Below are 15660 nucleotides of genomic sequence, written 5' to 3' on the forward strand. Positions count from 1 at the left end.
TCCTGTTGGAAACCTGGGATTTTAGGCTATCCACTATGAATACATATAAAATATATTTGCATTAGTGAGAAATTTTGTGTATGTAAATTTAACTTGTGTGTGTTTATTGTGGAGATCCAAAAAACTTGACCGTCGGTGGGGGTCTAGGATAGATTTGAGAAGTCTTGTAATAACTACTAGTTTAGACAGCATTCTGCTTCTTGAGAGGCAGAACAGAGGGTATGCCACTCCTATGTCAGGGATAATCCAGCACTTGCCCTTGGGTCTTTTGAGACATGCTGCTATCACTAGGGATACTATGCATGTGGCTGGCTGTCTACTTGATAAGAATATTGTTCCATGGATGAAGGCTTTTCAAATAGAAAATAAGATTCTTTTGCTCTCATCTAATACTCAGAATCTTTTACATATTCCTTCTGTTAGACATATTTTTTATGACACCACCCGTAAACGCATTTTTTCAGTTAGCGCACCTAAACATTGCAACTCATTACCGGCACATTTAAGAGAAGAGGAAAACATCGATAAATTTAAAACAAACTTAAAAACCTTCATGTTTAGGGATGCTTATAATTTTATCACTGATCTTTCCCAATTAAATAATAACTAAGGAAGAGCAAAGCTCCCCTATCCCATTGTGCTACCCTTTATCTTTCTTTCCTATAATTGTTGTTCCACCTTTCTTCCCTTATGTCTCGATTTGTCATGTATCTACCCAAAGTACTAATGGTATGTCACTGAATTTTATGATTTTATTGTAATGTACACTGCTTTGACAATTTTAAGGCAGTATATCAAATTTTAATAAATTTAGAAACTTGAATAAACTGGGATTGGTCTACCTCTAACATGCAAAAAAGTCCCCATTTATCAAGACGGAATAACCCTCAGGCTCATCTCATGAGTTCACAAATTTTCACATCTGGATAAGAGTTTGTTGTCTAGCGTGATCACTACAGACTGACCTACAGACTCACCACTCTTCTTTTAATGTTGATGCATGTTCAGTTTTTCTTTCTTGACCTGGCTATAAAAATCAAACTTGTAACTCTGAATACATTATGTCAAAACACTGATCGAATCATCTAGACCAGGGGTGCCCAATACGTCGATCGCGATCGACCAGTAGCTCAGGAAGGCAACGCGAGTCGATCGCAGAGCCCATCCCGGGCTCCATGATAGACTCGTGTTGCCGTCCTGATCTACGGGCCGATCAGCCTTCCTCTCCAATGTTCTCCCTAGGGCCTTTTAGCTGGGCGGTCCGCCCAGCTGTCATCTGCCGCTGCTGAACATTAAAAAAAACCCCCAAAAAAACGGCTTGGAGATTTCAGCCCGTAGCGAACTTATGCTCCGGGCTCTAACATGTGCGTGCCGGCTTCTCTTCTCTTCCTTCCGAAACCGGAAGTTATGTCCGGGGGGGGGGGGGGAGAAGGGAAGCCGGCATGCACATGTTGAGAGCCCTGAAGCAAGCGTTCGCTTCAGGCTAATGCGGGAGACAGGTTAGTGAAGCATTTGTTCTTCCTGCCGGGTCCTGCCTACTTTCTGTTTCCGCGAAGGCAGAATCCGGCAGCATTTCCCCCAATAGGTTGATCACGATCTTGGGCTGATCAGCCTTCCTCTTCCCGACGGCAGAATTGACGTCGGGGAGAGGAATGCTGGTTGGCCGAAGCAGGGAGAGCTTGGGGCCTGTTATTGGTGGCGTTTGGGTCCTGGTCCCCGATGGCAGTGGCAGTGGCTTGGGGGAGGGCAGGGAGAAAGAAAGAAAAAGGGCAGGCAGGGGGACAGAAAGAAAGAAGAGAAACAGAAAAAAAGAAAGGGAGGCAGAGAGAAAGAAAGGGCAAGGAAGAGGAAGGAAAAGTTGGGGGAAATAATGAGGTCTGGAGGAGAGGAAGCAAACAGGCTAAAAGAAGGGAAGAAAGATTGTATGCACAGTCAGAAGAAGAAAGTGCAACCAGAGACTCATGAAATCACCAGACAAGGTAGGAAAAATGATTTTATTTTAAATTTAGTGATCAAAATGTGTCTGAATTTTATCTGCTGTCTATATTTTACATTAAGGTCTCCTTTTACTAAACCGCAATAGAGGTTTTAGCGCAGGGAGCCTATGAGTGTCGAGAGCAGCGCTGGGCATTCAGCGCAGCTCCCTGCGCTAAAAACTGCTATCGTGGTTTAGTAAAAAGGGAGGGGGGTATATTTGTCTATTTTTGTATGGTTGTTACTGAGGTGATAGTGCATTGAGTCATCTGCTTTGACCTCTTTGAAAAACCCTGGAATAGGAATGATAATAAACATTTTCTATGCGTACAGTGTGCTTTGTGTTTTTTTTTTTAATTTTATTGTTGGTAGATCATTTTGACTTGGTCATTTAAAAAGTAGCTCGCAAGCCCAAAAAGTGTGGGCACCCCTGATCTAGACATTAGATATGGAAATGTGTGGCATGTCCATTCACTGAAGAACAGGATGTGCCTTCTAATTTCAGAGTTTTGCCTGAACGGTATGGAGCCCACTGCTTTACGTTACCACTTGTGTCTCTGGCCCTTTTTCCTTTCTGCTTCTACAAGGTTGGGCCACTCGGGTTTTTCTGTTTTATTCTCCACTAGTTTTTTTATCCCGTTACATTAACGGGTGCTAGAATAGATGTGTAGACTTAGGCATTTATTTCTGTATGTCTGTCTTTCTTTCTCTCTCCCTGCCCCCTTTCTTTCTTTCTCTCTCCTGCTCCCCTTTCTTTCCATCTTTCTTTCTTTCTTTCCCCCTTGTCTAGCAGTAGCCCTTTCTCCCTTCCTTTAATCTCCCCCTGTCCAGCAGCACCCCTTCCCTGCTCCCCCTATCCAGCAGTAGCCCTTCTCCTTTCCTTTTATCTCCCCCTGTCCAGCAGCACCCCTACCCTGCTCCCCCTGTCCAGCAGTAGCCCTTCTCCCTTCTTTTTACCTACCTATATTCCCATTTCCCCTTTTACCTTTCCTATTTCCACCTTTTTCTCCCCACCCAGCATCATTAGAGTACCTGTTGCATTCTTGGCGTTCCGGTGTCTCCTCTGCCTCGGGTCCAGGCCGGCTATTGTGGGCCGGGATTGCCGGGGGCACCCTGTGGGACAGGCCAGGGCATGGGTCAGCAGAGATGGGGGAGTTCTGGGTGGCAGCATGAGTTCATGGTGCGGGGCCTCTGCTGGGCTGCAGGGAGCTGGTGTCTGTGGAGCTTGGTGTCCGGGGTTGTCGGGTAGGTGCTCCGGGCCGCGGGAGGAGTGGGTTGGTCGGCGAGCCTTTTCGGGGATGGGGCAGGGACCCATGCAGTCGGCAGCATGACGGCTATTGTGGGCTGGGATTGCCGGGGTTGCCCTGTGGGACAGGCCGAGGTGCGGGTCAGCAGAGGTGGGGAAGTTCTGGGTGGCAGTGCCAGTTCACTCTGATGCGGGGCCTCTGCCGGGCCGCGGGGAGCTAGTGTCTTTGGAGCTCGGTGTCTGGGGTTGTCGGGTAAGTGCTCCGGGCCATGGGAGGAGTGGGTTGGCGGACCTTTTTGAGGGTGGGGCAGGGTCCCGTGCAATCGGCAGCGTGACGCTTGCTGCGTCGCGGAGGGAGGGCGATGGGGAAACCGCCGCAGGCAGTGTTCTACTCTACTGCGCATGTGCGCCACAAAAGCAGAGATCACGGAGACAGGGATCACAGAGTTTGAAGTGCGCATGCACGCTAAGGTTTTTATTATGATGCCTGCAAATTCACATGATCACATCAGGCCTCAATACATGACCATCTTACAACCTTGATCTAGGGCAAATATAGGCAACTCCAGTTCTCGAAGGCCGGAATCCAATCGGGTTTGCAGGATTTCCCCAATGAATATGCATTGAAAGTAAATAGATCTCATACATGCATATTCATTGGGGAAATCCTGAAAACCCGATTGGATTCCGGCCCTCGAAGACTGGAGATGCCCATGTCTGGTCTAGGGCGACCAATAGATCAGACTTTTAGGATCTCTGTAATAAATATGTATGAGACAGATTTGCATATGTATGAGACAAGCATGCAAATCTGAAAACATCCTGAAAATCTGACCTGTTGGCAGCCTTCAAGGACCGAATGTGAAGACCCAGGCCATAGACGGTAGTACTTTATCATCATCTGGCTCGATTTACCTATCTGTTATTGCTTGGTAACAATAAAAAGCAACATCGTTCCTCTCCTGTTGTTGGTTTTTACAGCTTCTATGTAATCTGGACACCAGAAATATTCTGTAAAGCTATCTCATACCAGAAGATTGTTGCATGTATGCTTCCATAGTACTAAACGCTTTGTAATGGACCCATCTGCTCTATGGTATGTATCTGCTGTCCAGGGTCCAGTGATAAGAAAGTGCTGTTTGGTATCTATTTGCTTGAGGTAAAATTTAAACCACACCTTTATTGCATTGCTCAAATTTACTACTTGGTTGCCTTCTCTTCTCTTTAACTCATTACGATATTTCACAATTGAAAGGCAATGTTACCCTTAATACTGATTTCAAGACTTGCAGCAAGTTTGAAATTTCTCAAGTCCTTCCTAAATGATGAATGTGAAGATCTGCCAGATGCCTACCCAGCATGTGATGTTCACTCTATTAAAATGATTCTTGCCTGTGTGGCAAATGCAAATATCATCACGTGACAATTCTGTTTTCTGATCCACTTTCCCTTTGGCTTTTCTGGAACATGGCAGGAAACAGGAGGTCACCAAAGGAAGCTGGGAGTCATCTCACTATGTCTGGCTAGGAGAGCACAGGGAACTCCTGGGCTACCACCATCCAAGCTGCCCCTCCCACTGAGAGGCGACCAACTTATCAAGTTCCACAGATTAATTCTGAATTAAAGCTACTTCAAAATTAAAAGGAAACTAGGGAAGAACATTGAAACGTCAACTGGGGATTTTACAAGACTATTGAAGCTTCTTCCTCACTTGTACAGTATGCCATCCATCCCTCATTCAAGCCTGACGTTGAGCCCTCATTTTCTGCAAACTCATCTGATGCCAATTTCCTCAGCCTGCAACTATTAACTTTTCTTTCCCGTTTTCCTCTTCTTCACTCCTAATTGTACAGTCCCCCATCTGCTTCAAGTTATACCAATCAGCACAAGCTCTAGTTGCTATCATGAAACATCACTGGACAAAACTGGGTATAGCCAAAAGGCAGCATTTCTGTTTTGCTTTTTAAAGGGTTCCATGCTCCCCTCTGCATTGCCACAACTTTCACATTCACCTCTAGGGAGAGACAACAGGACCTTGACAGAAGACACATTCAGAGCTTCAGAGAAATCACATTAAAATCATACTTCGTGTCCTGTTTTCTGCCTCCCTCTCCTTGTTCCTTGCAATAACTACGACAGTTATTCTTATGACCAGTAAGTTACTGATCCAATATTTTCAATGAGAATACAAAAACAAGAACATGCACGAGAGGAGAAGGAAGGGAGAGAAAAGAGAAGGTGGTAGATATACATGACGTAAAGCAAGAAGGAAAAAAAAAAAATCAAGAAACATCCAGAAAAATAGGAAAGGAGAGAGAATAAAATGAGCTAAGAGGAATTATCGGTCTCCTCACCTTTCATCATAAGGTTTGACTTTCCATGGAAAGAATATCTGGCCTTCAAGTTGCTTGCCTTGTGGAACATTCCTTGTTGCTACTAAAGAAGCATGGTTTCCTTCATCACCATGGCCACGAACGTGAACCTCCTTCTATAAGAGTTGTCTCATCTCCCTGCTTTGTTCCAATATAGTCAACGTATGAAAACAGCAAGAAGCAAAGCTGAGGTGTTTTCTGACTGCACCTATCAGCCTCAATTCTCGATGTACAAGGAGGTCAAACCCTCGAACGGCATCTGCAGTTCTATAAGGCACTACAAGAGGATGCTGAACTAAAGACTGTGACAGTTGTATGGCTGTGCTGAGGAAGAAACGCCACAGGAAAGTCAACGTCAACACACACACACGCACAGCACATACATACCTGGACAATCACATTTTTTGACACATGCCTATATAATATCACTTTTGTTTCCTTTTGTGCAATCAACATTTGAGGAAAAAAAAGTATCTATTGGTATCAGAGAGGATTTAGCAGGAATTTATAAAAAAAGGTGATTACTGTTCGTAGGCGAATAACTGCTACATTCTAGCATGGGGATGTTAGAAACCCCTGATTCCTACATAAAAGGTCTAAGGGATTTTAAAAAAAAATTAAAATACTGAAGGAAGGTACATCCAGAGTCTACTGAAGGGATTTAGCCAGAACATATCTTCTCCAACTCTATTACTTTAAAATCAAAAGTAAACAGGCAACTAAACCCATTACGTCACAACAGTGCATGGGTTTTCTTTTCTCTGGGTGAATCAGTGCTTGGACTGGATTTTTCCTCGTCTGTAGAACAGTCCTCTTGCTCCCCTCTTTGTCCTTCCTCTCCTACTCCTTCATCCCCCCTCTTACTGTCCCTCCTTCCCCAACCCCCTAAAAAGAAAAGTGATAATTTCAGGTTACAGTACAAATAGAGTGAAAACCCTCTGAATTTCTGGATAAATCCCTAAGTGTTACACTCCTTGATAAATGCCTGTCACAACCCCCAACAGCAAACTGCTACTAGGATTAGAACAAGTCTTCAGTACAGAAGTCTATTGGTGGAGTTCTCCAAACAGGACCCACTCCTGGGCCTTCTACATGAAAGAATAATGTAAAACTGTGTCCAGTTTTTCGTTTCTGTTTCATCATATAAAGTGTAGATTTGCCTTCCCTAGCTCCCGACTCTCGCTTTTCTCCTCAAAGTCCTCCTCTTTCATGTTTCTCATATCCTTTCTACTTGCATCATAAGCTCTTCAGTACAAATCAGCCTCATCTTTTCTCCACTTAGGTCTGGCCCTCTTCAACCTTTTCCAGTGTTTAGATGTAAGGATACTGGTTGACCTTGGTGGGGCTTAGTGGGTATCCAGTGTAGACTGCAGAAGCTGGAGATGCTCTGATATAGGTCTGGTGAGCAAATTGTGCCTGGTATTGACTTGGGTGGATAGTAGGTGATGGAAGAACCCTTGGTCCCATGCTCACAGGAACCTGGTGGACAATGCTGGCGGGGTAAGCAGTATGTTGAACTGCGTGGCGTGCTGATCCTTGGGAAGCCACCAAGTGAGCAACAGTGCCTGTGGAGCCCAGAGCTGCAGGGGCTGTGTAAGTATAGAGGTGAGGCTGGCTCGGAAGGTGTGCTGCAGCAGCTGCGGCCAAATGTGGATGGACCGTACTATGGCCAGGGCTACTGTGTGGAAAAGAATAGGGTGCTTGAGCAATTGTTGGAGTGATGTAAGCTTGCTGCCGCCGGTGGCTTCCTGTGCGTTCTGTTGTGATGTGTTGTGGGGCCTGTATAAAAACACACGTGCAAAAACAGAGGTTAAGAGATAAAAAAGGCAAATGAACAACCAGTATAACAATGGTAATAACCACATGCTTACAAATGTCAGCAGAGAACGTTAATAGAAATGGAAGATTCTGATTAGCAAAGTTATCAGACTGAGCCTTATTCAAAAAGGACATCTTTTGGGATTCCGGAACCTGGAGGCTGAGTGTATGGCTGGCTAAAGACTGAGCTCCCTCCTCTGAGCATCTGATACAATTCAACATATAATATAATAATTATAGTCTTTGTCTTGTTTGTGAGAAAATCTTTAAAGATGACATCTACTAAACAGAAGATACAGGAATTTTCAACTAAGTCTGTAGGAAAAAACAAAAGATTAAAAGAAGATCCACAGACATCAAGCGGAAGTTCATCATCTATAGATGCACTGGATGTTATAGATGTGATAGACAAATTGGAAAACATACATTTGACTTTGATGGAGATGAGTAAGGAAATGAACCAGATGAACAGCAAGCTGGATATAATTACCAACAGAATTGACAATATGGAAATTAGAGTAGGAAAAATTGAACAAAAACAGCAAGAAAATAAAGAAGATCATGAAATGTTAAAAGTAATGCAGAAGAGAATGATAGATCTTGAAAATCGTTCTAGAAAACATAATTTGAGAATTATAGGATTAAAAGAAGGAAGTGAAGGAAAAAATATGATTTCATTTTTAGAGGAAATGATTCCAAAGATTCTTTCACTCAAGATTAAAACTAGAGAATGACACGGTGGCAAAATTCATCACCGTTCCCATCCCCGCGGATAACCGCAGGAAATAATCCCATGACATTTTCTAGTGTCTATTTCAACCTCAGTCCTTCTACACCAGCATTCTTCACAGCAAAGCTTGAGGGTCAGTGGTTGTGGCCATTCGTACTCCGATTCTTCCCTCTCTCCTTAAAGAATGACATGAAGATGGCTTCCCGCGGTTATCCGCAGGGACGGGAATGGTGATGAATTTTGTCACCGTGTCATTCTCTAATTAAAACCCCAATAGAAATAGAAAGAGCTCATAGAGCAAAAAAATCCCCAAATTCAGGTAAGCCAAGAACAGTAATTCTTAAATTATTGAGATTCCAACATGTTTTAGATATTTTAAAAGTGGCTAGAGAAACACAAAATATAATATATAAAGACTCTAAATTGTTTTTTGCTTGGATTTGGCTAAGGAAACTGTTCATACAAGGCAAAAGTTTTTACAGCTAAGAGAACCATTAAAAGAAATAGGAGCAAAATATGGAATATTCTACCCAGCACAAATGAAAATCACCTATAAAGATAAGTTTTATTCCTTCGATGACCCAGAAAAACTTAAGGAGTTCCTATCTTCTCAAGAGACACCCATGAATTAATAATTAAAATACTAGTAAAAGGAAAAATTTAGCTTGAAAAATAATAAAATTTAAGAACTATTGAAATTAATGAATATATTTGTAAATTTTATTTTTGCTGTATTTCTCTCACAATAAGTTTTATTTTCTTGTATATGTTGTTGAAAAATAAAAAAAAGTTTGCAGCATACTTCTCTGGCTAGGGCTAATATTAAAATATGGCAAGGACGCCAACTGCATTAAAAAGCATGAGCCCTTTTGAACTGAGTCCTCCAGACTTTGGCCCACATTAGCTGGGCAGAGAGGCACAAGTCATGTCAAAGATAAACTTGCCTTGTGATGCTGAGGTAGTCTTCCACCTCCCTCTGAGTTTGTGCAGCTCAGTTTATAGCATCAATATACAAGATGATCACAGGGCTTTTTTTTTTTTGGCAACACATTTCCAAACGCAAATAATGATTCTGTTACCTCATTTGGTGGTTGTGACACACAAATTGGGAAGCACTGCTATAAAAATTACCCCCCAAAAAGTTGTTCTTAACAAGGCATCAAAAAAAGAGATGGGAACAGTGGGACATTTTATTGTCCCTAATCTGGATTCCACAACAAAGGCACCACTAATTTGGGGCGATAATCGCTCTGATGCCCATAGGGATTTAATAGGCGTTGAAGCATTTGCCACGTGACTGCCACCACTGAGACTTTTTAAAAGGGGAGAGGTTGTTCTTTATAATAGCCTCCACCATTTTGCCCAGCACCAATGCCAGGTCCACCAATATATTATAATTTCTTGGGTCACCTCTAGATTCCTTTTAAAAAATCGACACTACATAACCGATCCTCCAACCGTCCGGTACAAAGCTCGATTTTAAAGATAAATTACGTATTGCTAATAGCTCTGCAAGCTCATTTTTTTGGTTCTACTCTGGGATATATGCCATCTGATCTAGGTGATTTGCTATTCTTTGTCAAATTGTCCCATTACATCTTCCAGATTTACAGTTTGTTTCAGTTTCTCCAACTAGCACCATTAAATACCATTTCTGGCACGGGTATCTTCTCCACATCTTCCTCGGTGATGTAAAGAATGAATTCAGGGATCCTTTTACAAAGCTGCAGTAACAGCTGCTGCTGCGATAATCGCTCCGACGCCCATAGAGATTTCATAGGTGTCAGAGCATTTGCTGCAAGGCAGCCGCTACTGCAGCTTTGTAAAAGGATCCCTGAATTAATTCTTTACATCACCGAGGAAGATGTGGAGAAGATACCCGTGCCAGAAATGGTATTTATCTTTTCCGTTACTGCCCCACAAATCTGGAATTCTCTTTCAATTTATTTAAGAGAAGAAAATAATATTGATAAATTTAAGACTAATTTAAAAACATTCCTTTTTAAAGATGCTTTTGAGCAATAATTCTTAATCTTGAACTTACTAATAATGCTGTATTTGACCATCCATCTTAAATTCCTAACCTTGTGTTTTTACCTGACCACCTTTTCTATAATAATTTGTAGTTCAAATCCCCTTCGCCTTTTATTCTTGTTTGTTAAGTTTGTATATAGTCTAGTTTATTTTAATGTTTATGTTTAAATAATGTATTATTTTTAATATTGTAATTTTAATTGTTTTTTTTTATGTATGTTCATCGCTTTGAAGTACGATTAAGCGATTAATCAAAAACTTTAATAAACTTGAAACTTGAAACTTTAACTTTAATAATATTTAATGGTGCTAGTTGGAGAAACTGAAACAAATTGTAAATCTGGAAGATGTAATGGGACAATTTGACAAAGAATAGCAAATCACCTAGGGGTTAGTCTTTCTACTATGGCCTTGTCCTCACTGAGTACCGCTTTTATCCTTCTATCATCTTGTGGTCCAACTTTTACCAGTTTCTTGCTTTTAATATACCAAAAAAGTTTTTATTGTGTCTTTGCCTTCAAGGATCTTCCAAGTTTCCAAGTTTATTTAAAATCTTCTATCCCGCTCTTTGGAAAACCTTCAAGGTGGATTACAAATTGCCTTGTCAAAGTTTGTCTTTGCCTTCCTTATCAGTGCTTTGCATTTAACTTGCTGTTTTCCTTATGCTATTTCCTATTATCTTCAGCTTGATACTTCTTTCATTTTCTATATGATGGCCTTTTAATTCTAGTAGCCGCCTTCAACTTGCTTTTTAATCATACCGGCTGTTTTCACCTTCCTTCGGCCTTTTTTTAATACATGAAATATATCTGGTCAGGGCTTGAAGGATGGTGTTTTAAAATAACATGCACATCTGATGTAAATCTTTGATCTTTGCAGCTGTTTCTCAGTTGTTGTTTTGTGTTGGGGTTGTTTTTTTGTTTTTTTTTTACTATTTTCCTCATTTTCTGTAGTCTCAGAAGTATTCTACAACATAAGAACGTAAATTTTATAGCATGTTCAGAGGGTGGGGCATGAGTGTCTCACAATTTTATACATGCAGATGATAGAATACTGTAATTTATGTGCTAAGTTTGACCCACTTTATAGATTTGCCTCCTCTTATGTTTTTAATATTGTCATGTGTTTAGCTTTTCCTGTTTTGTTTTTTTTACTTTATTACAATTTGCTTTAAGACTTATTTCTTCTGGTGCTTTGACTCACCTTGAGTATAATATGGAAATGCAAAATATACATCTTAACAAAGTAAACAAATAACCTGTTTTCTAACCTTTTCCCAACAACATCACAGTATGTCAGTGGTGCAGAAAATTTGCGCCTGCTTCCACAGTAGTCTAATGGTTAGAACAGGTGAAAAATGGTGACCTTCAGTTCAAACCCCACTGTGACTCCTAATCTTAGATATATCCCCTTCCCTGCCCCACGAGTTCTGTCCCTGTTCCATCCCAGCAAGCTGTGTCCTCGTCTGCACAAGCCTCGAACACTTATGATTTTAAAGTGTTTGAGGCTTGCACAGATGAGGACAGAGCTTGCAGGAAGGGGCAGGAACAGGGACAGAACTCATGGGGATGGGGCAGGGATGGAGACAGATCTCCGACGAGGACAAATTTGTCCCTGACAGGGGTGTCAAAGTCCCTCCTCGAGGGCTGCAATCCAGTCGGGTTTTCAGGATTTCCCCAATGAATATGCATGAGATCTATTAGCATACAGTGAAAGCAGTGCATGCAAATAAATCTCATGCATATTCATTGGGGAAATCCTGAAAATCCGACTGGATTGCGGCCCTCAAGGAGGGACTTTGACACCCCAGTGCTAAATGTTAAGATGCTCATCATATTCCTATGGGCATCTTACGAGCACTTAGAATGCACTAACACAACACCCCTTGATGAATTCTCCCCTTAACCCTCTGCTGCCCTCTAAGGACAGGAATTTACCTACTGTAACTCGCCTTGAACTACAACTAAAAAAGCATGAGCTAAATCCAGAATATCTTCCCCTTCCCTTCTTCATAGAAAACATCACCAGGGCAATCATCAACCTATTTGATCCCTTTCCTCAACTTTTCTGTATCACAAGATGTTCTCCCAAGGAGGTGCACGATGGCTGGGAATATGATAGGGAAACAGTTAAGGGTCAGGATAAGGGGAGGGGAAGTGGCTTATCCTTCACTAATAACACCAGAGCCATTCTAGGGCAGAAGGGCAGGAGGAGTGAATTATGTTGGTGTCAGGAGACCTCCTCTGCCGGTTCCTGCTTTGCTGGTCGGATCCTCCGTTTTCTCTGCTTCGTTGTTTGTCTAGATGGTACCGAAGTCCTGACTGGGATTAATAACAGACTTCTCCAGGACTATTTTCTCTGAGGGGGTTTTTTTTGGGGGTTTTTTTTTTAATTAATTAATTTTAATTTTCTCTTTTTTTTTCCTATTTTGATCTTACATTCATTTTGTCTTACCCTCACCATTCTTGGAATTTTGTTATATCTTTTTTTATTTTAATATATTTACTCAGGTACTTTAGCTAGATTGTGAGCCTTTGGGACTGATAGGGAAGTTCTAAGTGCCTTATTTTTATTTGTTGTAAGCCGCATAGGATTGTAGGATATGTGGCATATAAATATTTGAATAAAAATAGTAAATTAAAAAATAAAAAAAATAGGAGGAGCAAAGGTGGAGAGTGGCACAGAGAAGAATGAAAGACATACCTTTCAGTGTTTCAATCAGGAACTCGGAAAAATAACCTTAGGTTTTATGGCATCATAAATCATGAAGAAAAAGCTCAAGTGATTTACAAAACATGACAGAAATCGAGAACAGAAAATATGTCCTTACAGCTTCAAGGCACTCAGTCAAATCTCCTTTTGCCCCCACTGTATACTATATTCCATAAATGCATGAGATATTATATTTATTACATATATCTATTCTTACCTGGCTGAGATTGAGGGGCTGCTGTTGCTGGAATGAATGTAGCCCCGGCCGCTGTTGTCTGTATGAGACAGCTGCAAATGAGGTCCCTGAACAGTGGTTACTAACGGCAGCCCCCAGGCTGGAGGACAAGGCCTTGGCTTTGTACGAAGAGGAGTGGTGACTGCTGGTATCTGTGGAAGGAAAGGGAAAAGGACTGAAATGTGTACTCTATCACCTATAGAAGCCTGCCTAGTAAAGGCTGCAGCTTGACCTATCAGGGCACTGATGGAGAAAATTAAGTCAAATGGCCGCTCTCTACCTTGAGCTGCTATTGAAGGCAACCCCCCACCCCCACCGCTGCCCCCTTCTGTCCCCCATCTAGCATAGCGAGTACAGAGTAGTGCACAAGTTCTGCAAAGCACAGTTGCACACAATCTCCACTGGAGCAATCCCTCTGTTTGTGGGTTCCTGCATAAGAAGGAGTCTTGTCCTTTTCCAATCTCATCCCTCATCCCTCTTTCCAACCTTGTAAGAGCAGAACTTTGACTTGGTAGAGAAGACAGATCAGCAGGCTAAGGCACTGAGCGGCTGTTTTCAGAGGAGTAAAGCCGGGCAGTCCGCCATGCATTTTCACATAAAGCTTTCTGCAGCTGTTAATGTGAAAGGATAGGTAATGCAAATTTATGTCATGAACTTTCATTGTGGGCATCCTGAGAACCTGACCAGCTTGGTGTCTTCCAAGGGCAGAGGTGGGGACCCTACTTCTCTTAGAAAAACTAGAGATTGAAGCTTGTTGCTAACCTCACTTTTGGCCAGTCCAGAATTTAATCCCTGCGTTTAACCCTCCAGTTCCTGGGGGTATGCAAATGCATGCACCGAGGAAGGGAGAGAGGAGGTTTGGGCAGGTCGGCTTTGGACAGAGCCTGTAAAAAAACGCACCTGGTAGCAGGCTGTCGCACTCCACCAGCACCTCGCTGGCATGTGTTTTCAGCGGCGGCACAATGATAGTACGAGGGTTTCCATTACAGTGGCTCTCCGGGACACCTTTGCTTTCATGAGTGTTGCCAGTGTTGTTGTGGCCTCTGCGGTGCTTCAGAGCATAAGGACTGATGTTCTTGGATGGGTTACAATTGGGAGAGTCAGGTACCATGACACAGCTGATGACATTCTTTCTCTGTTTGGCTAAAGAGCTGGAAACAAAACATCAAATGAAACAGTTGGCAGGTTTCATTTCTATAGTTTCTTGTTTTATAGAAACAATTTCCTTCTACAGACACTGGCTAAGCTGGATTAAGTTTACCTAATGACCAAACTTAACAGCTCTCCGTAGAGGTCAGTAAGAGATTTGCTATGAATATTGGAGAGGCGTTCTGCATCAGTGTTGAAACTTTTTGAGTTGCTGTTTTTTGGGGGCATTTCTTTCTTCCTTGGACTTACTGGACATATAACTACTTTGTCTAGGACTGGGGTTAGGAGTGCTTAGGTTTAAGACCAGGAAGAGAAGGTATACGGGTGGCGTCAAGGGGATATTTGGGGAAAAAAATTATTGTCTTTGTGCTACAGTAGCTTGTTTTGAAGTTGTTTCTTGATGAAACCAATACAAAAGATTTACAAAAAAAAAAGGCAAAACTAGAGGGCATGAATGAGATTGTGGGATGGTAGACTTAGGATCCGGCGTAGGCGTTTCTTATGTTCTTATGTTAATGGGATGGCTGGAATGAGCTTGGATGGCAACTCCAGCAGTTGGAACTTACGGTCTATAGCCCAGAAATATCAAAGAAAAAAAGACAAATTAATGTATTCATGAATTTTAATGAGTATAACAAGTGGGGCAGACTAGATGGACTGTCCAGGTCTTTATCTGCCGTCATTTACTATGTTACTATATAGAATCCAGGGGTAAATGATTAAAAGTGTCCTTGATTCAAAACCTTACAATCAAAATCTGAACGGGGGGAGCTGATGTGTCAAGCAGTTGGAACCTGGGAGGGTACCGTGTAGACTTACGGTCTATAGCCCAGAAATATCAAAGAAAAAAAGACAAATTAATGTATTCATGAATTTTAATGAGTATAGCAAGTGGGCAGACTAGATGGACTGTCCAGGTCTTTATCTGCCGTCATTTACTATGTTACTATATAGAATCCAGGGGTAAATGATTAAAAGTGTCCTTGATTCAAAACCTTACAATCAAAATCTGAACGGGGGGAGCTGATGTGTCAAGCAGTTGGAACCTGGGAGGGTACCGTGTAGACTTACGGTCTATAGCCCAGAAATATCAAAGAAAAAAAGACAAATTAATGTATTCATGAATTTTAATGAGTATAGCAAGTGGGCAGACTAGATGGACTGTCCAGGTCTTTATCTGCCGTCATTTACTATGTTACTATATAGAATCCAGGGATAAATGATTAAAAGTGTCCTTGATTCAAAACCTTACAATCAAAATCTGAACGGGGGGAGCTGATGTGTCAAGCTCGTGAACCCAGAGAACAGGAGACAGTGGTCTAATACAGAATCTCCTTGTCTACAGCCCTAACTATCAGCTTCTCTTAACAGTTACTACTAAATCCAGCCT

General features: G+C 41.9%; 1 protein-coding gene and 1 long non-coding RNA gene across 3 annotated transcripts in view; one reads left to right on the top strand and one right to left on the bottom strand.

Annotated features, from left to right (window-relative positions):
• The window catches only part of LOC117363543, a 58862-nt gene that overhangs the window by 32099 nt on the left and 11103 nt on the right, over nucleotides 1–15660 (top strand). The window lies entirely within an intron of this gene.
• The window catches only part of HIPK2 (homeodomain interacting protein kinase 2), a 285351-nt gene continuing 274745 nt past the window's right edge, over nucleotides 5055–15660 (bottom strand). For both annotated transcript variants that reach the window (XM_033951443.1, XM_033951442.1), the window contains exons 13-15: nucleotides 14022–14272; nucleotides 13104–13273; nucleotides 5055–7371 (exon numbers count right to left, since the gene is read on the bottom strand). In XM_033951443.1, the coding sequence (XP_033807334.1) occupies nucleotides 6904–7371; nucleotides 13104–13273; nucleotides 14022–14272 (889 nt within the window). In that variant the 3' untranslated portion in view covers nucleotides 5055–6903. The remainder of the gene's footprint in view (nucleotides 7372–13103; nucleotides 13274–14021; nucleotides 14273–15660) is intronic.

This window comes from Geotrypetes seraphini, chromosome 7 (assembly GCF_902459505.1).
Source record: "Geotrypetes seraphini chromosome 7, aGeoSer1.1, whole genome shotgun sequence".
NCBI classification, from domain to species: domain Eukaryota; kingdom Metazoa; phylum Chordata; class Amphibia; order Gymnophiona; family Dermophiidae; genus Geotrypetes; species Geotrypetes seraphini.